Source organism: Mastomys coucha, unplaced genomic scaffold (genome assembly GCF_008632895.1).
Source record: "Mastomys coucha isolate ucsf_1 unplaced genomic scaffold, UCSF_Mcou_1 pScaffold8, whole genome shotgun sequence".
Lineage (NCBI taxonomy): Eukaryota > Metazoa > Chordata > Mammalia > Rodentia > Muridae > Mastomys > Mastomys coucha.
In genome coordinates, this window is record NW_022196914.1 from 38133954 (window position 1) to 38160476 (window position 26523).

At 36.8% G+C, this 26523-nt stretch overlaps 1 protein-coding gene across 5 annotated transcripts in view; it reads left to right on the forward strand.

Annotated features, from left to right (window-relative positions):
• Positions 1-26523, forward strand: part of Mctp1 (multiple C2 and transmembrane domain containing 1) — a 586378-nt gene that overhangs the window by 389055 nt on the left and 170800 nt on the right. For all 5 annotated transcript variants that reach the window (XM_031359932.1, XM_031359934.1, XM_031359933.1 and 2 more), the window contains 2 exons: positions 9012-9198; positions 14080-14173. In XM_031359932.1, coding sequence (XP_031215792.1) covers positions 9012-9198; positions 14080-14173 — 281 coding nt within the window. The remainder of the gene's footprint in view (positions 1-9011; positions 9199-14079; positions 14174-26523) is intronic.

The window sequence follows — 26523 nt, forward strand, 5'->3', positions numbered from 1 at the left end:
TAATGAGTACATAGGAAGAGAGTCAGCAGCCTTGTTTAGTCCCTGATTTTAGTGGGATTGCTTCAAGATTCTATCCATTCAGTTTGATGTTGGCTACTGGTTTGCTGTATATTGCTTTTACTATGTTTAGGTGTGGGCCTTGAATGCCTGATATTTCCAAGAATTTTCCTATGAAGGGGTCTTGAATTTTGTCAAATGCTTTCTCAGCATCCAATGAGATGATCATGTGTTTTTTTCTTTGAGTTTGTTTTTATAGTGGATTACATTGATGGATTTCTGGATATTGAACTATCCCTGCATCCCTGGGATGAATTCTACTTGATCATGTTGGATGATTGTTTTGATGTGATTTTTGATTCAGTTTGCAAGAAATTTATTGAGTATTTTTGCATGTACATTCATGAGGGAAATTGGACTGAAGTTCTCTTTCCTTGTTGGGTTTTTGTGTGATTTAGGTATAAGCATAATTGTGGCTTCATAGAATGAATTAGGTAGTGTTCCTTCTGTTTCTATTTTGTGGAATTTTTTGAAGAGTATTGGTATTAGGTATTCTTTGAAAATCTGATAAAATTATGCACCAAACCTATCTGGTCCTGGGTTTTGTTTTTGTTTGTTTGTTTTGTTTGGTTGGTTTTTTGTTTGTTTGGTTTTTGTTTTTGGTTGGGAGACATTTAATGACTGCTGCTATTTCTTTAGGGCTTATGGGACTGTTAAATGGTTTATATGATCCTGATTTAAGTTTTGCAGCTGATATCTGTTTAGAAAATTGTCCATTTAATCCAGATTTTCCAGTTTTGTTGAGTGTAGGCTTCTGTAGTAGGATCTGAGGATTTTTTGAATATCCTCAATTTCGATTGTTATGTCTCCCTTTTCATTTATGATTTTGTTTATTTGGATAATTTCTGTGCTCTCTCGTTAGTCTGGCTAAGGGTTTATCTATTTTGTTGATTTTCTTGAAGAAACAGCTCTTGGTTTTGTTGATTCTTGGTATAGTTGTTTCTGTTTCTACTTGGTTGATTTCAGCCCTGGGTTTGATTATTTCCTGCCATCTGCTCCAATGGGTGTATTTGATTCTTTTTGTTCCAGAGCTTTCAGGTGTGCTGTCAAGCTGTTAGTGTAAGCTCTCTCCAGTTTCTTTTTTTAGACAGAGCTATGAGTTTTCTTCTTAGCATTGCTTTCATTGTGTCCCATAAGTTTGGTATGATGTGCCTTCATTTTCATTAAATTCTAAGAATTATTTAATTTCTTTCTTTATTTCTTCCTTGACCAACTTATCATTGATTAGACCATTGTTCAGCTACCATGTATATGTGGGATTTCCATTATTATTGTTGTTATTGAAGACCAGCCTTAGTCCATGGTGATGTAATAGGATGCAAGGGATTATTTCAACCATCTTGCATTTGTTGAGTCTTGTCATGGTCAATTTTGGAGAAGGTACCATGAGGTGCTAAAAAGAAGGCATATTCTTTTGTTTTAGGATGAAATGTTCTATAGATGTCTGTTAAATCCATTTGGTCCATAACTTCTGTTAGTTTCACTGTGTCTCTGTTTAGTTTCTGTTTCCATGATCTGCACATTGCTAAGAGTGGGGTGTTGAAGTCTCCCCCAATTATTGTGTGGGGTGCAATGTGTACTTTGAGCTTTAGTAAAGTTTCTTTTATGAATGTGGGTGCCCTTGCATTTGGAGCATAGATGTTCAGAATTGAGAGTTCATCTTGGTAGGTTTTTCCTTTGACCAGTATGAAGTGTCCTTTCTTATATTTTTTGATAACTTTTGGTTGAAAGTTGATTTTATTCCATATTAGAATGATTACTCTGGCTTGTTTCTTGGGACTATTTGCTTGGGAATTTTTTTTCCAGCCTTTTACTCTGAGGTAGTGTCTGTCTTTGTCACTGAGGTGGGCTTCCCGTATGCAACAAGTGCTGGGTCCTGTTTACATATCCAATCTGTTAGTCTATGTCTTTTTATTGGGGAATTGAGTCCATTGATATTGAGATATTAAGGAAAAGTGATTGGTGCTCCCTGTTATTTTTGTGGTTAGAGGTAGAATTATGTTCATGTGGCTATCTTCTTTGGGTTCATTGAAAGAAGATTACTTTCTTGCTTTTTCTAGGGTGTAGTTTCCCTCCATGTGTTAGAGTTTTCTATCTATTATCCTTTGTAGGGCTGAATTTGTCAAAAAATATTGTGTATTTTTTTTGTCATGGAATATCTTGGTTTCTCTATCTATGGTGTCTTAGTCAGAGTTTCTAATCCTGTACAAATATCATGACCAAAAAGCAAGCTGGGGAGGAAAGGGTTTATTCAGCTTACACTTTCCACATTGTTGTTGATCACCAAAGGAAGTCAGGACTGGAACTCAAGCAGGTCAGGAAGCAAGAGCTGATGCAGAGGCCATGGAGGGATGTTAATTACTGTCTCGCTACCCCTATCCCTTTGCTCAGCTTGCTTTCTTATAGAACTCAACACTACCAGCTGAGAGAGGGTACCACCCACAAGGGGACATCCCCCCTTCATTACTAATTGAGAAAATACCTTATAGCTGGACCTCATGGAGGTATTTCCTCACCTGAAGCTCCTTTCTCTGTGATAACTCCAGCTTGTGTCAAGTTGACACAAAACCATCTAGTACATACAGCAATTGAGAGTTTTCCTGGGTATAGTAGCCTGGGCTGGCATTTGTGTTCTATTAGGGTCTGTATGAAATCTTCCCAGGTTCTTCTGACTTTTATAGTCTTCAGTGAGAAATCTGGTGTAATTCTGATAGGTCTGCCTTTATATGTTACTTGACCTTTTTCCCTTACTGCTTTTAATATTCTTTCTTTATTTTATGCATTTGGTGTTTCTTTTCGGGTCCAGTCTATTTGGAGTTCTGTAGGCTTCTTGTATGTTCATGGGCATCTCTTTCTTTAGGTTAGGGAAGTGTTCATCTATAATTTTGTTGAAGATATTTACTGACCCTTTAAGTTGGAAGTCTTCACTCTCTTCTATACCAATAGTTCTTAGGTTTGGTCCTCTCAATGTGTCCTGGATTTCCTAGATGTTTTGGCTTAGGACCTTTTTGCATTTTCCATTTTCTTTGACTGTTGTGTCAATGTTTTCTATGGTATCTTCTGCACCTGAGATTCTCTCCTCTATCTCTTGTATTCCGTTGGTGATGCTTGCATCAATGACTCCTGATCTCTTTCCTAGGTTTTTATCTCTGGGGTTGTCTTCTTTTGTGATTTCTTTATTGTTTCTATTTCCATTTTTAGATCCTTGATGGTTTTGTTCAATTTCTTTACCTGTTTGGTTGTATTTTCCTGTAACCATCTTTAAAGGATATTTGTGTTTCCTCTTTAAGGGCTTCTACCTGTTTACCTGTGTTGTCCTGTATTTCTTTAAAGGAGTTATTGGTGCCCTTCTTAAAATCCTCTATCATCATCATGAGAAGTGATTTTAAATCCAAATATTGCTTTTCCAGTGTAGTGGGGTGTCCAGGACTTGCAATGGTGGGAGAACTTGGTTCTGGTGATGCCAAGTAACCTTGGTTCCTGTTGCTTATGTTATTGTGCTTGCTTCTTCTCATCTAGTTATCTCTAGTTCTCCCTGCCCTTGCTCTATCTGACTGGAGACTGTCCCTCCTGTGATCCTAGTTGTGTCAGAGCCCCTCAGAGTCCAATTGTCTCTGTGATTCTGTGATTCTGTGATCCTGTGATCCTGAGATCTTGGATATGTCAGGGCTCCTGGGAGTCAAGCTGCCTCTGGGATCCTGAAATCCTGGTGTGACTAAGTTCTTGAGATCCTGTGTTCCTGTGCATGTTTGAGCACCTGGAAGTTGTGCTTCCTCTGGATGTTGTGGTACTGGCTGCAGAACCAGCACCCAAGATCTGCTCAGGGCACTTGATCAGACCAGAAAGAACCTGTGCCACTAGCCAGGCAGGGGTTTCTGTGGTCCCTAGGTCCTGGGGGGGGGGGGGTCCCAGTTACTCCCAGTGTTGGTACAGATGTTGTAGCCTTTTCACCTGTGATTCTGGGTGTGTTAGTGTACCTGGGAGTCAAGCTTCCTCTGGGTGTTTTGGGACTGGGTACAGAGCCACCACCCAAGGTCTGCTCAGGGCATAAGCTCACACCGGAAGGCTGATATAAATTTCTGTTGCAAATATTCTGCCTGATAAGTCCGATTGTTTTGACTGAGTCTTTGATAGGGCTGACTATACCCACAGTGATTCATGGTTCACTCTGTGTCTAACATGGACCAACTATATGTAGGAGAAGTGTCCTCACTCCAGGTTTCAGTCATAGATGTTCTCTTATGCATGCTAAATTAGAATTATCTTCAGTCTACAGTTATTACAGACATATTTTAATCCATTTGTGCATTTTGTTAGGATCAGTTTAGTTAAAACTAGATTATATAAGTTTTGATTCCCCTTGCCAGGGTCTGCATGAACTGGTTAGAGTTCAGTGTGTACAAGCATTGTCTGGTGCCTTCCATGTCTTCTCCTGCTACTCTTTGGTGTTCAGGCCACCCGGGTCAGTGTGTATACCCATTATCAGGGAATCCTGGACTCTTATATTTTAGTAAAAAGTGACTTCAAATAGCTCCAACATCTACTTGTTGTCCTCCTGGAGATTTATTCCAACACACCAAGGGTATTAATCACAGGATTGTTTCATCTGGGAAGAAATTGTCATCGAGTCAAGGGCAGCAAGAGGCAAGGCATGGAGAAGAAAATGTGTCTGAGCCCAGTTTCCTCCTTCAATTCTCAGGGTAAATGTTACTTAATTAAGATGAATAATCATTCTTTTATATGTTTAATGAATCTAAATGTATATATGTTACATATTCAAGTTCTGATATAGACATTAGGAAATATAATCTCAGCTCTTTCATGTCTGAAACTCAATATTCTCATTTTTGGAATGCAGCAATATGTCTCTGAAGTCTCCCTCAGTGTTAATTCTGCTTTGACTATTATATTAATTGATTGACTGAATAAATGGTGAGTTGGGCTTGGGTACAGATAGTTCAGAGTGCATACTAAAGTGAAGCCGGAAGTGTAACGAGAAAGCAATTGTAACACCTCAGATTGTCAGTGTTTTTTCTGCTCTTACAACTCTAGTCAAGAGAACGCATGTGCCCTGTTTGATAAGGATCCTGAGCTGGGTGGTATGGTGCGTACCTAATCTCAGCACTCTCTCAGGATGCAAAAGCTGGTATATCTCTGTGAGTTTGAGCCAGACTGGTCTATATAACAAGTTTCAAGCTATCTAGAACTACATATAGATACCATGTCTCAAAATAAAATAATAAAATAAAAAAGTAAAGTAAATATAAAGCACAAAGAGTTTATGTGATTTGCTTAATACCCTAATACAGATGAGTTTTTCCAGTTCAGCATTCTGAACCCTTGGTAGTGTACTCTGAAGTCCAATAACCTTGTTTACTGTAACACCAACTTGGTGATATTCAGTATTCTAAAATAAAGATATGAAAACCTAGTTTTAAAATAGGCAACCCCTAGAAATCTAAGACGGTCTGACCCATGGGCGCTCGTTAGTGAGTCAGTATGAGGGTGAGTGGAATGATTGGGGGAAATAAATCAAAGAAAGAAAGAGAGTGAGAGAGGGGAAGGTGGGGGGGAAGACAGGGATGAAATAATATGTCATTATTTTTAAACATGTCCTTTTAAGTTTTAGCTTGTAGAATTGCAAAGCAGAAAAGACACAAGTGTAAACATGGATAGAGTTATCACAAATCCTGAGATTGGGGATTCTGAAAATTCAGAGTTCATCAGTTCAATTAGCTCATAGCTGCTGATGAGAAAAGTGAAATTCAAGAGGGAAAGTTGTCTTGGGAAAGGTCATACAACTAATTAGTGGGAAACAGGGCTGGAAGTAAGGGACTGCGACTCTGGCCTCTTCATCTCTGTCAAAGTATTTTTAGAGTTCATGAATTTATATTAGTGCTTTTTAAAAAAAATAATTTTGTATTTTCATTTTTGATAAGCATTTTCTATGTGTGGGTTCCCTGAATAATCACTTCCTACTATAATTTGTCTATGATGAATCCTTCCTTTGTGAGGTGCATATCAGGAGAGGTGAGCCAAATACAGGCATTTCATCCCACACCAATTAGTACTATATTCACAGGGCAGTAGACTATGCCACAGGGTTCTGTCTTTGTACATATTTGTTCAAAAGCTGAAAGGAAATGGAAAATTCTTTTGCTACACCTGATACCAGCTGTCATTTGATTGGATACCCAGCAATGAAGCTGTAATGCAAACTTTTATCTTCAAGTTAACAAGACAACTTGGCTAAGTTGTAAAAGAAAAAAAAATTGACAGTTAAAATGGGATCACATTGCTGGGCAAAATTTAGATAAATGGGAAGTCTGAGAGACACAATGAACACCTGGAAGCCACTTAACACTCTCATGTCCAGAATATTGTTGTTCTTTATATTACAATTAGGAGAGTCAAAATGCTGAAACAACACACATGAATACTTTAACTCTTCCTAAGAGCATATTCAATATTGAAGTTTTAGTTGATGCAGAAAACAAATGTATTTCTCTAAATTTAGCTTTTTAAAAATTTAATAGTGTCATAATTTTTAAATTTAAATTTGTGAAATGTTCTTGTCTTATAAGACCATAACTTGTATCTTGCTTCCCTAATTTATATGTAGTTTACAATATTGAAATAAGAACAACACAATTCTATACTTAGAATCTGAGATGTTTTTTATAACTAAAATGTCTGGCCATGTCTGAGAAACACTGCTAAGTGCACACTTCCCTCCAAGGATATGGTTGTTCAGTGACATTTTTGTAGAGGAGAATGATTGGATCATTCATCCCAGGGCTCAGGGACTGATTCTGGCTCAGATCCTAACTGCATGTGTCTATTTATGTCATGCAGCCTCCCTGCCTCTTGGTTTTTCATTGGCAAGTAGCACATTGCAGGAGTTGCATGCACATCCTTACTACCTACTGGGATAAGCAGAGTGAGTGGCTTAGCAGCAGGCAGAATTGGTGACATTCACTAATTCAGGGGATATTTGTCCTGTATTAAAAATTATTACATTTAAAATTAAACTTTTATTTGGCACAACACACACACACACACACACACACACACACACACACACACACACTAGATCTATGGGTCTGATTCCATCTTAAAGTTGCCAGTATGCAATTTATCTTGAGATTATATTTTCAGCAGATTATCTTGAGAGCACTTTCCCCAACTCTGAAAGAGACGAAGAATAATCTTCACACAGCATATACATGGCTGTGAGCTTGGAAGGGAACTGTTAGGGAGGCTTGTTGTTCCCCTGCCTTTCTGTGTGTGGCAATGTGGCATCCCTTACAAGACTCTGGAAGGACGGGCCTGGGAAGTACATGATTAAACTGAGCTGGGGGTTGGGTGGGGGACAAAAAAAATTAAACTGAATGAAAGAGCCTTCTTGGTCCCAAGTGTACTCAGCCAACATTCTGTCCTGATCACAGTCCCCATTCAGTTAACTAGTGTCTACTCCTGACCCAAGCCAGAGAGTTATTCACATTCAGTAAGGCACTGTGGGCCAGGCAGTGTGCCCAGTGCTGAAGAGATCACACAAAATTGTTTTCTTTTCTCCTTTTGATTGCTTTTTTGAGTAATTATTGTTCATTGATGTGTTTTAGCTTTCAAGTTACTCTGGGTGTTATTGAGAACTTCATTCACATTACTATTAGAATGTTAGATAAGGCATTTGATATGTTGTGGGGTTTTATTTTATTTTATACCATTAAGGAGAATTAATGATATTACTTTGAATTGAATGCTGTATTATCAGAATCAGTGAGGTTTCTGGTACCTATTCTAGCACTGGGAAGCTGTCTTCCCAGAAGTGTTACAAACTAATTACAAACACTCTTAATAATAACATTTAGCACAAACCCTCTGTCTAGTCATAGTCATTGTTAATGCTGTACACACAAAACACTGAATGTCAGACTTTGATTCGTGTTTTAAAATCTCATAAGAGACACATTTGAATTCAGGTACAATCTCTGAAGGCTTTAAATAGTATTATACCATTATTTAAAAGCAATTTTAAGACAAAAATAAATGCTGGAGTGAAGAATGAAAAGAAATAAGAATTTTATTTTATCTCTTTCTGGTAGGCACTCATCTCATTTGTGATATATTGAGAACATTTACTTTGATAATTGGCTATTTCTTAATTTTCAATACATTTTTTGGTATGTGTGACAGTACATGGGTAAAAGGATAATTTGTGGAAATTGGTTCACTCTTTCCATCATGTGGGTCCCAGAGTTGGAACTCAGATGTCCAAGCTTAGCAGCCAGCAGCTTCACCCACTAAGCAGTCTTACCAGCCTTGTTTCTTGCCTGAAATGTCTTTTATTTTGACCTGTCACCCCCACCCCCATTCTCTCAGGTTAGTAGGCTTATAGTCACTGTATTAGCTGCCTGCTCAAAATCAATTGACGTGTTTATGAAAAGAATGCAAGGTATTTTAACTTGAAGACTGGCACATGCAGCATATCTTGCCATATTATGCTACCCTGGGAGGACATACATAAATTTAATGAGTGTACTGTGAGTGTGATTTTCAAAATGTAAACCTTCACCTCTTTATAGTAAATGTTCTATCAGCATTTCAATGACATTTATGAATTGGGAGGAGGATCAGCCCTAATGGAAATAGTGGCATAGAAATTCAGGCTTTTGGTAGTTTGCTTCAGCTTGCATTGGTCCAAGTACTTCCACCAATTCCTGAATCCGGTATCAGAGGATACAATAATTCAACCTCCTAAGTCTGTATCTTACAGGAAATAAGTTAACAGCTTTATTGCCAAGGCCTGAATTTTGTGAAGAAAATCAGTTGGTTTTCTTGCACTGGCTCTGATAGTATTTCTATCGCTTTATCTTTCACAGGGCTCCAACAAACCCATTTCTGCTTGATGTGGTGAAAACTGCTACTTGCTAATTCAAAACATTTGTTTCTAGGTGCCAGGTTGACCTGTCGTCCCTCAGTAGAGAGCAAACACACAAGCTCGAGTTACAGTTGGAAGAGGGTGAGGGCCACCTGGTTCTGCTCGTCACTCTGACAGCCTCAGCCACAGTCAGTATCTCTGACCTCTCTGTCAACTCCATGGAGGACCAAAAGGAGCGGGAAGAGATAGTAAAGAGATATGTACGTATGAATGATCTTCCTTCCAGACCTAGTGTGACTACATGAGGTCATCAGCAGTGGACCCAGACTGACAAGGAGATTTCAGAGGAGATGTTTGAGGGGCAAATGGCAGGCTCATGCAGATACCATGCAGCTCTGTAGGAGCTACAGTGAGCATTGCCCATTGATGGCTATAGCTTGGACATCTCCAGAATCCATTGCACAGCATAGTCTGTATTCTCTCTCTCTCTCTCTCTCTCTCTCTCTCTCTCTCTCTCTCTCTCTCTCTCTCTCCCTCTCTCTCTCTTTCTCTCTCTCTCTCTCTCTCCCCACCCCCTTCTCTCTCTTTCTCTCTCACACACACACACACACATACACTTTCCATAAAGGAAACTCAGATTTATACCTTCCTTCAATATTAATCCTTGGTTCTATGTAACAGCCAAGGAGACTTGTCTTTCTAAATCTAAACTGAGGTCACTGGCATACTGAGAGGTTGGCACCTGGAGGATATCCACGGTGATGTTTATGAGAAAAGCCTAACTTCGCCCCTTCAATTTAAAAAGTCACTGTGAAATGCAATCAAAAGGTAGCCTCCTTCGCTCTGATTGAGGGTGGGGTGGAAGAGTGGCATAGAGAGACAATAAATAATCACCCTTCTCAAATCTTATCTCCTTCCAATAGTCAGTCCAGGGTTCTATTTCCCAGCAACTTTTCAGGATCCCTTTTCCACTGTGTAGTTGTCTTGAATGAACAGAGAGGGGAGCTCTTGCTCCACCATTGTCTCTCAATGAAGGCTTGGTACCCATGAAGCTAGGGGAAAGCTTTTCCACTTAAAATCACAAAGCTTGTATTGTACAGCACTGCCAGGTGTTTAGACGGCTCCTCTAGACACTCAGCCATGAAACCAAGCTCTGACTAACAAAGAATGGCTTTTTAAAAAATATTCCTATTTGCTGACTGACATCCTTTCAATAACTGAATTTAATAAAGATGTACCTTATCAGGCTGTGCAGATAACATGAAGTGCTGGTACTAATGCTCTACAATATTCTTCAAACAGATTAGCAGGATGTCCGCCTCAGCAAATTTATTCTGGCTATCTCCACTGAATCAGCTGTCTGCTAATACTTGTACAACTCAGCCACCAATAGTATTCTGATAAACAGTTTAATAGAGGTGACTTAGCAGGGCTAAATAGTGTATATTTTTAAACCACCTAAGAGCCTAAGTTTTTGTGTAGTATCTTCTAATATATAATTGCAATTATGAAAATTACTTCACATTTTGATACTCTACTAAAATATATTCTTTAGTTTTGGGAATTGAGCCATCTGAATTAAAACTACTGTGAAGGAATTAATTTGGTATATTAACATGAAAATTGATCTGGGCATATACAATCTGTGGTTACTGGATCACTATTTTGATACCGTCCATGTATGAAAATGATAGTGCTGTCTGCGTAGTTAGAAGTAATCTACCTAGTATTGTTTTGTTATTGCTGTTGAATAGATTTACTCTAAACAGCTATTTCTATTCCATTAATAAATATTCCATTATTTAAAAGCTAAATCATGTTTAAATATGCTTTTTTGTAACCTCAGATTTCAGGCACAGGTCTTCCTTTTTCTCTCTAGAGACAGACTTGCTAAGAAGTGGTAATGCAGAAGAGCGCATGCGCTATATTAGCGTTAACTCACCGCACTTCAAGGACAAAGAGCAACGTCTTGATGGCTTTAAAGGATTTTATACTTTATGTATTGTGAAATGAATGGATTTCATATAAGGTCTAAAATATCCCTTGTTTTGAGGAAACATGTAGAAGAGATCACTTGCTCAGTGAATTATCCCTGCGTTTTTCTTTTAAAATGCACATGGTGTGTGTGTGTGTGTGTGTGTGTGTGTGTGTGTGTGTGTGTGTGTACTCATGCATGCGTATTTAAAGTTGAGGTTAAGCTTAAGAATTTGACTTCGTTTAGATTTGGTACTGGTCAGGGTAAGGAAAAGTAATGAATTGCCCGGCTCTGATATTCAACAGCTCTAGAGAATCTTGTCATTGCTCAGCAGGGAAACCCCACAAATTAAACAGACATTCCTGTGTGAGCTACTATTTGATCAGCACATTCTGAAAAGGTGGCTAATTCCATTTTCTTGTTCTTTTCGCCTTTGCGGGGAGGGGAAGAGGGAAGGTCAGTAGGGGCGGGTAGTAATGGGTAGTAGTCCAAGAGCTGCTGTTTGACCTTTTCAGAACGGGTTTGCTGAACCCCTGCTCCTCCTTGTCACAGTTTAAAAACCAGAGGAGCTGGTTTAGAGAAGAAGTTGTTAGCATTCCATTTTTATTATGACATTTCACAGTCATCTGATTTAATGTCCCTTGACCGGATTGTCCACCGTGAGACGCTGGGCTTGAAATGTTATTTAGAGCATTGATAAAAGGTGAGCGGCTCTAAGATGACAGCAAGTCATAAGGCTGGTGCTGTGACATTAATTTTCTCCATAACAGAGATGGAATAAGACGTCATGGTGACAAGCTGTCAATCAGCTCTGGCCCCTCAGAGCATCTCTGTGCCATAGGATGGGGTATTGCCTCTCCCGTAATAGAGCTGAACCACGATGCTCTCTCTGACAGCTGCTGCAGCCATAGAGAAAATATATTATACAGCCTTTCATTAAAAAAATAAAGAGGCTCCTCTCCAGAGCATTTCAATCTTTTCCCATCTATTGAGGGCTGAAAGGATTCACAGCAAATCATGGATTCCTCTGCTATGGAAATTTCTAGCTTCAAAAGCCGTACAGGTTTTGAGACCTCCTAAAATATCCATAAATAACTATGTGGGAATATCCCTTAATAAATCTTTTCATAAAATTAATTTTTAAACTAATATTTATTTGCTTTTTCTTTGAGTTCTTATTATAATCTCTGTGTCACTGGCCTAAACAGTAGAAATTTCAATAAATTGTCAAGTGTCAGGTGACTAGGAGAATGAATCCTTCAGACTCTAATCAGCCCTCCTTCTAAATGTGAACCTGGGGCTCAGAACTGAAGCCCCAGTCAGTGTGGCTGTGGCTGTCCCATCAGCATCCCAGAGCGAAATGACTCTGACTGATAATATTTGTTTTCATCACAATGAAATTTTGTTTCAATCGCTCCAGGAAAAATTCAAGTGCCAAACCCTTTCCATGAAACTATTCCCCATCATTACGAAAGAATTCCTACCACATTTAATGTATTGAGTGAACTCTGGAGATAAGACCCAGGACCAACATTTTCAGTGCTGTGGGACACAGCATTACTTGGAAACCTCAGAACCATAGCCCTGCTGACTAAGGTCCCCATTGATAAACATTTGATTTGTAGGGATTTAAAAAGAAACACAAGAGCATTTAAACTAAATCCAGCCAAATGAGCCTTTTAAATAAAGTTTTGGTGATAAACAGTTGTTTATAGCAGAGATTAAGAGGTACTCTTTGTGTTGAGCACTGTTTTAGGAAGTCATGCTATGAGATTACACATTATCCATCTTTCTTCCTCTCAGAATACCAAAGGCATAGCTTTAGTGTAAACAATGACTACCCATCTAGGAGTGATAAAGTTTGTATTGTAGAAGCTTTGCTTTGCTTGTACCCTACTCAAGTAATATACTAATGAGACTGCTTTTACTCTAGCAACATTTTGATAGATAAGTTTCTTATGCAGAGCATATTAAAATATGTTGTGATAAAACATTTTAAAGGAGGTGAGAAATTGAGTGTCTTTAATGTGCTCATTAGAGGTAGAGGCCTTACCATAGGAAAAACCAAATGAAATGTAAACAAAATGCATACCAATGTTCTGGAATTCTGTTGCACTTACTCATTCTTTAGAGTTCTAGGTCATTTTATGTTAGTGTTCTCCCTTCAGTTTCTTCAGGCACTATGCTTATTAGTATATCACAATCAATTTGTTAATTGAAATAGCTTTTATCATCTGGTTCTAGCAAAACTTTCACAATTCTATACATGATATAGCAAATACAAATATAAACTTAAGAAAAGTTCCTCACCACCTTTGAATTTATTTTATTATTTAAATTGATTTATTTTTTAAAATGTCTCCCTTAAAAGTTTTAGAAAACTATATTTCTTTGAAATAACTATTAGCAAAGTCTTTTTTTTTTAAAGATTTTTTTTATTTATTATATGTAAATACACTGCAGCTGTCTTCAGACAGCACCAGAAGAGGGCATCAGATCTCATTACAGGTGGTTGTGAGCCACCATGTGGTTGCTGGGATTTGAACTCATGACCTTCCGAAGAGCAGTCGGTGCTCTTCCCCACTGAGCCATCTCACCAGCCCACACAAAGTCTTTAGATAATTTATTTCTCATCTAAACACTAAGAATAAAATGTTAGAAAAAATAATTTGCTTAGTACTAACTTTCTCAATAACTCCCGTGTCTGAGGAGTGTCATATAACCAATCAGTTAAGAGTTAATAATTGTTTATTATAATCTTCAAGTTATCATACTTACAGATGAAAGATTTTTTTGAAGTGCTTTAGTAGAAGACATTGAGAGAAGCCATTGGAGAGATCTGCTTCATAGTTCCTTTCTCAGCGTCTACTGAGAGTTATTTAGGGGTAGTAATTGTGGTATTTTTATTTCAAAAAATAATCATTCATCACTAATTTCATAATTGTATGTGCATGTGCATGACCATGCACACGAGTGCATGTTTTCATGTGCACATGCATATGTGTGTATTCCTGACACAGGAAGTATAATTTGTATTGGGAAAACCACAAATGACTCTTTGACCCCCGAGACAACATGTTGAGAAAATTTAGTATTTTCTAAGCATATTTCTTGATGTTTCTTTTGTTTTGCGTTTCCTCCTAATGCCTATGTTTGGGTTTTTCAGAGCCCACTGAGGATATTTAACAACCTAAAAGATGTGGGATTTCTCCAGGTGAAGGTTATCAAAGCAGAAGGTTTGATGGCTGCAGATGTCACAGGTAGGAAATGATGTAATTCTCATATTATATATATCAAAAAGTGGGCCATGTCTGTGTGATGGAATAATCCAGCTCTGAATTTTATCTGAGTGAATCATTGAAGTCAGAGGTTTAAATAGAAAGAATCAGAGTTGATCTCACAAAAGACTTGATAATTCCCAGTTGCCTACATATTTCTATATTTTAAACACAGTGTCATACACTAAAAATAAGTAACAAAAGTCAAAATAACTTCTGGATCATTGTCCTCCCAAAGTTTAATCACTGTGGCAGGATTGATATGTCCAGGGATTTTTGTTTCTGCATACTGAGCATAACAGAACCATCTCCTGTAAGGTGTCACCAGTTTCTCTCACACTTGTAAGTCAAATACACATGGAATCTGGTGCATCATTCACTGAAAAGGTCAGCGATGGCGTGTTCAATAATTACTATGAATGCTTCATATTTCAGTTGCTGCTATAATTTCCTAGTTACACAAATTCTTCGGCATACTAAAAAGATAATTATGTATCTAAACTTTGCCTATAGGTTATTTACACATCCAGGACATAGATGTGTAAGAACAGCAAAACCAGTTTTGTGGTTTTTTTCTAGCTTTAATATCACTGTGTATTCAACATAGTAACAAATGAAATGATGGCTTTTATATCATAGAACTGCAGAGTTAAGTACTTTGTATGTAGCTATGGTCACTGATTTGCCATGTAGTTCAATAAGGATCTGAGAGATGTTCATAGGACCATTGAGTTATCTATCTCAAATCAGACAGTAAGATAGGACTGACTTGCCAGTTCCATGGAAATTTCACTGTGCTAGAAAATATTGGCCTATTATTTGTAGTAATAAGCACATAATTCTAAATGTTAAGCATAATGACCCTTATAGACTTATTTGAAGCAAGTACAATACTTTTCTTACCATCCAACTATCTGCAAATCCCTATGTCCTTCTTCAATTCATTCAGTAGAACTGAAAACAGATAAAAAGATAATTCCCTTCAAAACTAAACAGCAGATGTTTATTCCAAAATAGCAATATTTAAAATTTTAATATCTGTATATCATCAAATGAGTATAATATGTGACAGAAATAAATACATAGGGATTTATCATTTCTTTGAAAAGATGATCATCAGCTCATCTTTAACTGAAGACAAAAAAAGACTTAAAAACAAATGGAAGCATGAGAATACTGGGACTAGGGGTAGCTGTAATCTCAGAGTGTGAGCTAGCTTAGTTGTTAATGATAATGAACTCGTGAATGGCAAGTTTATTCATTTTCTTTCTTAAAACTTAGTTTCCTGTATAGTTATCAGTGAATTAATCTACACAATAATTTCTTATGGAATGATTCATATTTCCTTTATTTCCAATGCTTACTATCTGACATTATTCAAGCTGAATGCAGTTGTATAAGTTTGTCTCCTCTTAGAAGTTGTCATTGATTTTAGAACTTCATGAATATGCAAACTAGGTTAACCTACTTGGCCTGTATGCCACTATGGAAGTTAAAGTACATGGACTTTCAAAGTTGGAAAAAATAGAGATCTATCTTTCCTAATGGTTCTATATAAGTCAAATGTGAATAACAATAGCCTTTCCACTGGAGATTCAATGAAATATAATTTTATTTGATAAAGTGAACATTAATTTGAGGACTCCTGAATAACTGAATCTCAATTTTTTCCTTCAGTTTTAAGGATATAAATCTAATGATTCCTCATTCCATGCTGACCTTATAATCTAATGGGCTCTGGATTGAACAAGAGAGATGTTGAACTATTCAGGGCCAAATGGATAATTTAGTCTTTGACCTTGTTCACCCTTTGACCTTCTGTGGTTTTTATGACATTTGTGATGGTGGCAAAAACTACGGGCTGTCTGTTTAAGTAAAAAATGTCTGGATATACTATTAATTAAAATAATCTTAATTCTGAAATTATAAACAATTTTAGACACAAATAAGCTCTTCATGTACTTTGTCTTTTATTTATAGAATCTCAAAAAGTTGATGTCCATCTTTGTGGTTCATGACAGCTAGACTCTGCCTAATGTGAAATAAAAGTAAAGAGACAGGATTAAATGTATTTTTCCATCTTCAAGTCTTCAAAGGAGCATACAACCTGGGCAGTGGTTCTCAACCTTCCTAATGCTAGGACACTTTAATACAATGTTTTATGCTGTGGTGACCCTATACCATAAAATTATTTTCATAGCTACTTCATAACTATGATTTTGCTACTCTTATGAATTATAATATAAATATTTTTGGAAGTAGAGGTTTCCCAAGGGGGTTGTGACCCACAGGTTGAGGATCACTGATCTTTTTTATTGTAGGGGATTTTAAAATCATGAGTAATTCTCTATGCTAAGCCAGGAATATTTTCTGACCTGGTAGAAATAAAGCTTCTAGCAAATAAAGTTAGAAGATATTTGGCTTCAGAATACTTCTTTTAAATAAACCTAACAAGACATGTGACCAACTTTCATATATTTTTAATTGCTTTTAATTATTGCAGCATACAGTCACATAATTTAAGCACAATTTTAATTAATATTCCATCATTAAGTGAGCACAGGAAAGAAAGACTCTGTAATCTTTTAAGTAGCTATCAATCTTACTACAGTTACAAAGAATTTTTTCCTTTCAAAATGTAAAATTTTTCTTTTGTTACAACACATTCATTGAGAAACATTGTGATACTGTATTAACTCTGTGTGAATAAAGAGCAATTGAGACTCTTTTTGAATGAGTGAGTAGAAAGCACAAATTACTTTTTAATGAAACCCTCAATTCCTTTCCTTTCCACAAAAAGCCTATAGCCTTGTTCGGCAGAACAGGACTACAGTAGGTCACTTCAGTTAAGCCCCTAATAAACTATTGATAGTCAAGGGGAGTTTTTTCTTCTGTCTCAATAGCCCAGTGTTGGCCAGTGCACTTCAAATCATTAAGGTTAATACAGATTTAAAAAAGAGATTAACTCTGGTGGTTAAGGCCTCAATTTACAACTCCCACACATATGCACACATTGAGCACAGCACAAGAGTGGATTGAAATTTCAGTCAAATTGTGGACAGCCTTTCACAGCCTGAGAAAGTGGCACTAGGGTTTGAAACCTCTGGTGCACCAAATTCTTCTAAGGGAAAAAGTTTGAGTAACTGAAAATACTTGTAAGTACAATGGACTCACCATCAGCTACCCAGTGAGAGGTCACTGTTTCTCTGTACCATCAAAGCAAAACAAGAGGTTGTCTGGTCCTGTTCACTGGAGACTAAGCTTTCCAATGTGAAGTCACATGTGCCCTCAAACTGGCCAGATTATAAGATCAGAGAAACCAACTGAGGAATGTGTGTGTGTGTGTGTGTGTGTGTGTGAGAGAGAGAGAGAGAGAGAGAGAGAGAGAGAGAGAGAGAGAGAGAGAGAGGAGGGGGAAGAGAGAGAGAGGAACAGAGACAGAGAGAGACAGAGAGACAGAGAGAGACAGGAAGAGAGAGAGGAGAGAGAGGGAAAGAGAGTGGGAGAGAGAGAGAGCCTAATTTCTTTTTGTAACAGAGCATTTCACGTCTTCTCTATTGAGTGAGGCTTTCTTTAAGGAAAATGTAGTGAGTTATCTTTAAACCAGTGATGAGTTCTTTCAAGTTTCAAAGGGAAGAAGCCAGCCCTTCCCCAGCCCTTGCTCCCACTAACTCCAGACTGTGAGTTCTCTCAGCAGCCTTTCTCTCTCAGCTTTGCCCTGAGGTGTGCAGCTTCCACACCCCCTCCTCATTTTACCAGGCTTGTAGGAGGTTTGCTTGTTATTGTTTGTGGGGTTTTTTTGTTTTGCTCCTGAGGAAGAGGTCATAGCCTCTCCAGGGAGACCAGCTGGTCAGCTTCAGAAACAGTGATATGGGAGAACCATGGATCTTTCAGAAGCTGCTCTGGCTTGCCACTGTGTTACAGGCTGCCCACATAAAACTGTCCTATCCCAGGTGAACTGGCTTTGCAAATGAAGGTACCATCTCTTTCAGGGAGTAATAGAAGGAGAAAGAGAGAGAGAGAGAGGATTTATGATTCATTGTCATTAAAATTGTCTCATTAATTGAACATTTCCCCTTAAACTAAGCTGTTCATAAAAGACTTGTAGCATGTCAGCCTCATAGTCTAGAAAACAAGTAGTTATTAAAGAGGAATGTTTAGTGCCCCCTTTATTTGCATATACTTTTTTCCATGTTTTCCTTTTGGAAAACTGTCTTCATTGTTGAAAAATATTTAAGTAACAAAACAGCAGAAAAAGACATGCTACAGTTTTTTTTTTAAATCAGCCTCTGAGATGAGAGTCTTATTATCTTACAAAATAACAGTGAGCAGCTCAGATTCATTAGCAGAGCTAAATTTAAGCCCCATTTGACAGGCTGCTTAGAAAACATTTTGTTTTGCTGTCTGTGGGCTTTAATTAAGATGTGTTCAATTGCAGTCCTCTTCAGTCTAGCCCCCACCCCCAACTCGCTGTGTCACAGACCGGCGATCAGACACTTTTAGATGGTCCGGCCCATGACTTTGACCTTCTGCGCAGTCCGGCGTTCCCTGGGGAACCGTTCAACTCATGAGGTCTGATTTCACACTTCCTGGATGCCTCCGCTCTCTTAACAATGACAGGGAGACAAAGCCCTTTAGAGCAGGCCGCATGGGGACTTGTTTAAATTGGAAACCAGAGAGGAGTCAAGGAACAAGGTTAGGGGCTACAGAATAGTGCTTTTAATAAAGAGCTCACAGCTCTGGCTCAGCTCAAAGAGGTCTACCTCTGTACAATTAATTGAGCCATTTATCTGGAGCATCTTAGGCCTCTACTTTCTCACAGAATTGCGTGGTAAATATCAGCTAAGAAGCAAATGAGATATGCATGAAATGAATTTTAACACTTTGATTACTGTGCCTCCAGTCTTCATTAAAAGTAAATTTATTTGTATTTCTGACCTCATTATCAGTAGCTGCCTGCATTTTTATTGGTCCCTGTGATTTCCAGCTTGAGTGTGTCATGAAGGTATATTATATGCAGAGATTGGGATTTATTATTCTTGGTATTTTCCCTGAACATTATGGGTCTATTCTGAAAAAGAAAATGAAAAAAGCAGGCTGTAGAGGAGAAAAAGCAAGTCAGTTCCTGGAAACTATTATGGCAAGTTGGAGATATAGTAGCACGCAGGTATACATAGATATAATACATATATAATATGTATTATATAAATAATATTATATATATATTAGACTGCCTTTAAATAATACACTCTCCTTAAAAAATAACTAGTGAGTTCATTTAGCAAATTGTACAAAATATATGCAGTTGTTGCATCAAATGCTTTCCCAAATCCTGTTGTCTTATTGGGGGTGGTGCAGGATGTTTCCACCCCTGGCATGGTAGCAATGTGAGTTTTAGCAACGTGGACCTGTAATTGCCATTTTCATGTAATTATACTGAGGGTGTCCGATTAGCAGTGTCTTCATTTTATGATCATTAGTTAAAATCTATGGTGGAAGAAGAGAAACTATGCAGCCTTTAAAATCTACATCATTCCACTGAGTGGACCAGATAAAAGAAAGAAAGTCAAATAATTTATAGCTAAAGGAAATAAATGAAGGTGTTACCAGTATTTCCTATATTAAGATTATATTTGTTGAAACAAAAAATAAATATCAAAAAATTAAACTGTTTCCAAAGTGTGCTTTATCTCCATAATATAAGTTAATGTCTCCATTTGCTTTTTAATATACTACATAAGGTTTTTAGCAGTATACTTTGATTAAATATTTTATCTAATTCATAAAGCATCAAAAGGTGGCATTCTTGTTATGATAATATTCATATGTGCAAATTCACATGAGATAAATGCATTAATGTTCTTTAGACATTTGCTAAGAATGAAACTAGTCCACAAAAGCTTCAGAGGCAGCAGCAGCTCAGCCCTCTGGCCCCTTATGTTACACACTTCACTCACCAGGAAACTTGTTTTCTTTTAGTATTGCATTTTAAAAATTTCAGACTTTAAGTGCAGAAATTGGAAAGTATCCTTTTAACACTAAAACATTCCTATCAAATATATGTTAAAAACATAAAGGAAAGGCATAATTTAGCACGAATGCTGGACTAGCCTGCATCTGAACCAGTGTTAGAAATGGAATTACAGAAATCATGTGTGATTCATATGCAGGTCACATGGTTAGAGATTCTGCTCTGGAAGAATAGGTGGGATCGCAAAGAGATTAATAATTGGGTTTGATATGCTCTAGAGGTAAAGGACTTTGTGCTGAGAAAGTAGTGGTCCCCCTATCAATGAAAAAGGAAGGGAGGAGAAATACTATAAAGGAATTAATCAGGTTCTATGGAACCAAGATTACAAAATGATCCTTTGAGTAAGGAAAGTGAGAAGTGCTGATGTGGCATGTAAAGGCAGCCTCAGGATCTCCCTCAGTGCTAAGGAAGTTGGAAGATACTGTAGTTGATTTAAAGTAAGCTAGTCTTTAAATTTTTCTTACACTAAGCTATAGTTATATAAATAACACATTCACTTCCTAGCACTTGGGAGGCAGAGGCAGGTGGATTTCTGAGTTCCAGGCCAGCCTGGTCTACAGAGTAAGTTCCAGGACAATCAGAGCTATACAGAAAAACCCTGTCTTGAAAAACCAAAACCAAACCAAAACAAAACAAAACAGTGGATCCAAGAAACACTGCAGAGAAGATCTGAATTTATGAGAGTTTCTGAAGGGCAAAAGAGACAGCCATTTAGCCATTTAGCCGGGCAGTGGTGGCGCACACCTTTAATCCCAGCACTTGGGAGGCAGAGGCAGGCAGATTTCTGAGTTTGAGGCCAGCCTGGTCTACAGAGTGAGTTCCAGGACAGCCAGGGCTACACAGAGAAACCCTGTCTCAAAAAACCACAAGAGAGAGAGAGAGGGAGAAAGAGAGAGAGAGGGAGAAAGAGAGAGAGAGAGAGAGAGAGAGAGAGAGAGAGAGAGAGAGAGAGAGAGAGAGAGAGAGAGAGATTTACTATAGAAATACTTGAGTTGTATAATCCTATAGTTAGTATCCTAGTTCACTGAACAGTCAAGCCCAAGAGAGTGATTTGTGAGGAGGATTCCTGACTCTGTCTTTGGTCGACACTGTTTATTTACTAATAACTTTGACAATATAATTAACTGCTTGGTTATCAAACTTGCCAGGATGGCAAGTTGCTTCATTTATATAAGACTAAATTACATATACAAAAATATCATAACATCTTATATATCTATGTATGTATATATGTATATGTATACATATATATACATATAGACATATTACTTTATACTGTTGTTTGTGGTGTATGTATTTACAGACTGAAGTAATATAGTTTATTCAATAAAATAAACATCAAAATATAAATCTAAGGTCTTACATGGTTAACAATAGGGATTTTTGCTTTAATGGTAGGAAATATAAGAAATATTTAAAGCTTACAGCTGGGTTTAAGCATTAGAAAAATAAATTATATATTTATTATCCCTTGGTATTGTGAATGAAAGTCAAATGTTGAAAACAATACTTTATTGTCAAAGTTATTCATCAAAAAGAACATTGACAGGCTGATTACAATGCATTTTTAGCTGAAATATACTTTAATCTTGGGATTTATAATGATGTCAAATTGATTCAAGATAATGATACTACTAATAATAATAACTAAATTTTTTGAGCCTCTATCATGTAAGATATTTTTAATTTGACATGAAGTTATCAGAATGAATCTCAAAATAATGTGAATAAAAACTATTATTATTCCAGGTTTTTTTTATAATTTCAAAAACTGAAGAGTAGATTGTAAACCTAGCTAATTTTCTCTGTCTCTCTGTCTCTGTCTTTGTCAGTCCCCGCCCCCTCTCTCTCTCACATACACGCATGCGCGCGCGCGCACACACACACACACACACACACACACACACACACACCAGCTCATAAACAGAAGAGCACCCATGTACATTTGGGTCCTTACATACTACACTGCAAAAGACAGACACTGGTGGGTGGGGGTGGGTGGTGTCTCATTGTTTTGCAGTTCAAAGCTCTATCCTTGGCAAGTAGTAGTTGCCAAGATTCATGTCCAAAGAGCCTTCTTTCTAGCAAATTTCTTTTATTTTATTGAAAACAGATTTGTTTTTATACAATATATTTTGATTATGGTTTCCCTCCTCCAAATTCTCCCAGATCTCCATACCCACCAAATCTGTACTCTCTCTTCTTTCTCTCTTTCTTTCTTTCTTTCTTTCTTTCCTTCCTTCCTTTTTTGTTCTTTCTCTTTCTTTTTCTTTCTTTCTTTCTTTCTTTCTTACTTTCTTCCTTTCTTTTTCTTTCTTTCTTTCTTTCCTTCCTTCTTTCCTTCCTTCTTTCTCATTAGAAAACAAACAGTATCTAAAACAATAATAATAATAATAATAATAATAATAATAATAATAATAATAATAATGCAAAGAAACCTGAATAGGATAAAACAAACAGAAAAAAGAGCAAAAGAAAAAAAAGAAAACATACAGACACTGAGATACTCACACATTCACACGTATAGAAAACTCATAAAAATAAAATAGAAATCCATAATACATAAGCAAAATTTCATCAGAAGGGGGTTTACTTTAGAACATTAAGGGAGTCAGAGACTCTTTGTGGGGCAAAAAGGACCTAAGAACATAGACTCTGTTCTTGTTCTGCAGAGATTAGCACTGATATATTATGGAAGAATGAGAAGTGGTTTCTCCTACCACATTAACAAGTTACAAAGAAACTGATAACAGCTAGTTTAGCTCATATCCATTGTCCTCAAAAACAAAATGTTACATGGTTACAGTTGACTGAATTCTAGTAGCCAATCTTAGGCATGTACACTTGATTCACACAACATAAATCATACACACATAAACATATGTATATACACATATATGTACATATGTATGTATCTCTAGCTGCAAGAGATCCTAGAAATACCATTCTGCACTTCAAGAACTCTGCATAGTATAGGAATAGAGTCTACAAGATGGTTCAAATTAATGCTCAGTCAGCCATATATCCTGCACAGGAGGTCAGAGTGTGTCCCTTTATCACATATTGCCAGACAGAGGCTGTACTCTTATTTTATACCTATCATTTTAATTGGATTTTAAAATTCCTACAGAAGATAAATTAAACATAAGAGTCATAGATACATAATTTTATTCTCAACAGAAATAAACATTGTCTAAAAATTACAATTCTAAAATGATTCAGAAATTCTAGTGAAGAAAAAATTTTCTATCATTGAAACTATTGAAGCAGAGTCTGGATGGCTCCTGGTTACCAGGATGAGATTTGTAACTTTTCGATAAAGTGTCATAAAACCATCAGATTCTGAGGTAATAGTTACATGCTAAATAACAGTACAGAATGAGCTTTTTAGCAGAATACAAAAAACATCATTGTAAGAACAGAGGCTTGACAGTGAGAATTTTCATTTGTGTTTCCTTTGATTGAGAGAGAGAGTTTTTAAAAAGCTTAATCTCCTAATGCTATGCTAATTTTTAAGTTTAAAGGGTTTTATTGCATTGTAAAAGGTCTCTGTAGCTAATTAATTTACTTATAGAGAAGCTAATCTGAAATGCCATAATTTCTGCAGGAGAGTCTAATTAAGTACTAGAGTTCCTGAAATATTTAGGAAGGCTGCCACAAAGAGTTTAATGTATTTTATACTTATTATAGATAAAGTAACTTATATGATTCTATGCTTGTAAAATAAACATCATGCATCTAACGTTATATCAAAATAAATTTCAAAATGAAGGTTTTCTATGTAATGTAAGCTTGGAAGTGCTCATGCATAATTTTCTGTAAGCTTTTTTTAATTTTATAGATTCTTGATCTTCCTTTTCTTCGTGTGCCTGTTTCTCAATTTTCATGTTTCCCTTACTGTTCTTTGGTTATAAATTCCAAACTTCTGGAGTCTATCAGAATGGTTCAGTTTTTTTGATTCAACAATGCATCTAGCTCCATGGAGTCCTGTGACAATCTTCTCCACCTAGTTCTAGACTGCAAGGGAGATTACAGAGATAAGAGCAGCATAACACAGGTGTCCTCTGCTCTTAGTTTGTCTGAAGTGTGGTCCAGAAATTTCGGGATATCTCCAAGATACTTTTAGAGATGTATGAAAACAAAACTCTTTCTATAACAGTGCAAATATGTCATTCAGCTTTCCATATTTTCTCCCATAATCACACAATATACTTTTCTAAAGTCTGCATTAAGATTTAATCTCTCTCCTGTTTATATCACATGGGTTTATTATTGTTGTCCACATCAAGTTAATAACATTTTATTGTCTCCTTCTATATTTCTAGAGCAATAATTTTAATGGTTATGCCACTCCTTAAAAACTTTTGAAATCTTCAATAATTTTGAAAGATTCCTATGGCCAAATTATAAAAGAAATGTTACTGAAGGGCCATGACTCCCAAATGATAAGAAGGTAATACTGTCCTGTGAGTGTTTATGGCATTGTTGAGGGAATTTTATTTGAAGCAAATTTGGGGGAGCACTTTTGATGTTTAGTAGCTTGGAGCTGAAAATGCTGAATGCTGTACAAAAGTTTACACAAGCTTATATGATGGAGATTGTTCCATGTCTTGTGTCATGTTTATTTAGATTAACAACCATGATTTAATCAAGCTTTGGAATGGCTGCCATTCCATAATGCATGCTGAAGATTACTGTGTTCATATTTGCTGTCCTTACTTATTTGACATCTTTTATTAACCATGCCATAAACTCACAGTTCACCAAGCTTTTGTTCTAGAAACTTCTATGCTCAAGGCAACGTTTCTCATATGTCCGCTTGGCTCTTCTCCAATTCTTTCAATTTTTTGCCCAAACCTCAACTTCACAGTCTTACTACAATTACTGAATGCAATCTATAAATTGTGGTTCTCTTCCATACCCTTCTAACACAGTACTCTTTATTTTTCTGTTTCCATTAACTTGTATCACTCTTTAGCACATCATCATAAAACCTTCTAACCAATTATATTCACTACTTACCTTCATTACTCCATCCTTTATACAACTAAATTAAGAAGAAAAAGAATTTCCTCTCCTCGGTTGTATGTTTTGACACATAGTAGGCATTCAGTAAATATTTGTTTAATAGCCCAGTGTATGGTTTTATTGTAAACCAAATTCTATTTATTTTTCTTTTGTAATAGTTAAATTTCAAGATCATATTGCTCCACTTTGATTTTATGATAGTTAAAAGAGCATTATAAAATTTCCAGTAGGAAAAAGGGGTACTTTAGGTCTAATAAATTGACAACCATAGCTCTAGAGTGTCAATTTTCTTATCATAATGAACATTGCCTGCTTCATAACTTAGAAAGAAAGGAGAAACCTTGTTTTTAATACTCAGTTCCAGATGAAGCCCTGAGGGGACCTACTAAAGAGTGCTAGTTAATATAATTCTACCAATCAGTTGCTTAAAATATGTTTAGGTCAATTGATGAGAAAGCCTAGGGTCAAAGCTCCATTTCCAGTGGTAAGAAAAAAATTGGAAGAAATCTCAACATACGTTGCTTTTTGTTCTAAGAGACCCTGTGGAATTCCCTCAGCTATGACACTGTTACATATCATTATTGAAATTCAAGTTTACAGAAAGGACAGATGGCAACCTTGATTATATATTTTTAAGATTAAAATATAGTCACTGCAATATGTAGCAACTGTGGAAATTAAACCAAAGTGCTTAATAAATGCAAGGTAGTCTCAAAATAAAAGCTCCCTCCCCATGGGTATGAATTGCTTTCCATGCTACTAAAAGCCTTCTGTGTTTTCAAAGACATGACTACAAAGAGATGATCACTAGGTCCTCCCCACCCCCACACTTTTTGTGACACACTACATCTAGCAAACTATGCCACTTGTCAGCAGTTAAATGACCCTGGACAAAGCCCACCACTGATGGATCAGGATTCCTGCCCTGTTCTGGAAGCAGGAATATCTCTCAGTATCATTTGGTGACTTTAATACTCAGACTACTAGTCTCAACAAACTGAAGTCACAATGTGACACAAAACAGATAGCAACTGAACAGTGCACTGTGCAGATTTTCCCACACTTTTTCACCAGTGTGTGAGGGTTATGACCCTTTTGAGTAAGGACAAAAGTGAAAATTAGCCATTGAAGTCACTTTATTAATCCATGGTGTACTTTTAAAGATTCCCAGGAAAGATGCCTACTGGAGTCATCCTGATCTCTCTTTTTTGTTGTTGTTATAAAATGGATTTATTTTAAAAAGTGAATTAATGGGATATGTGCTTTGAAGTCC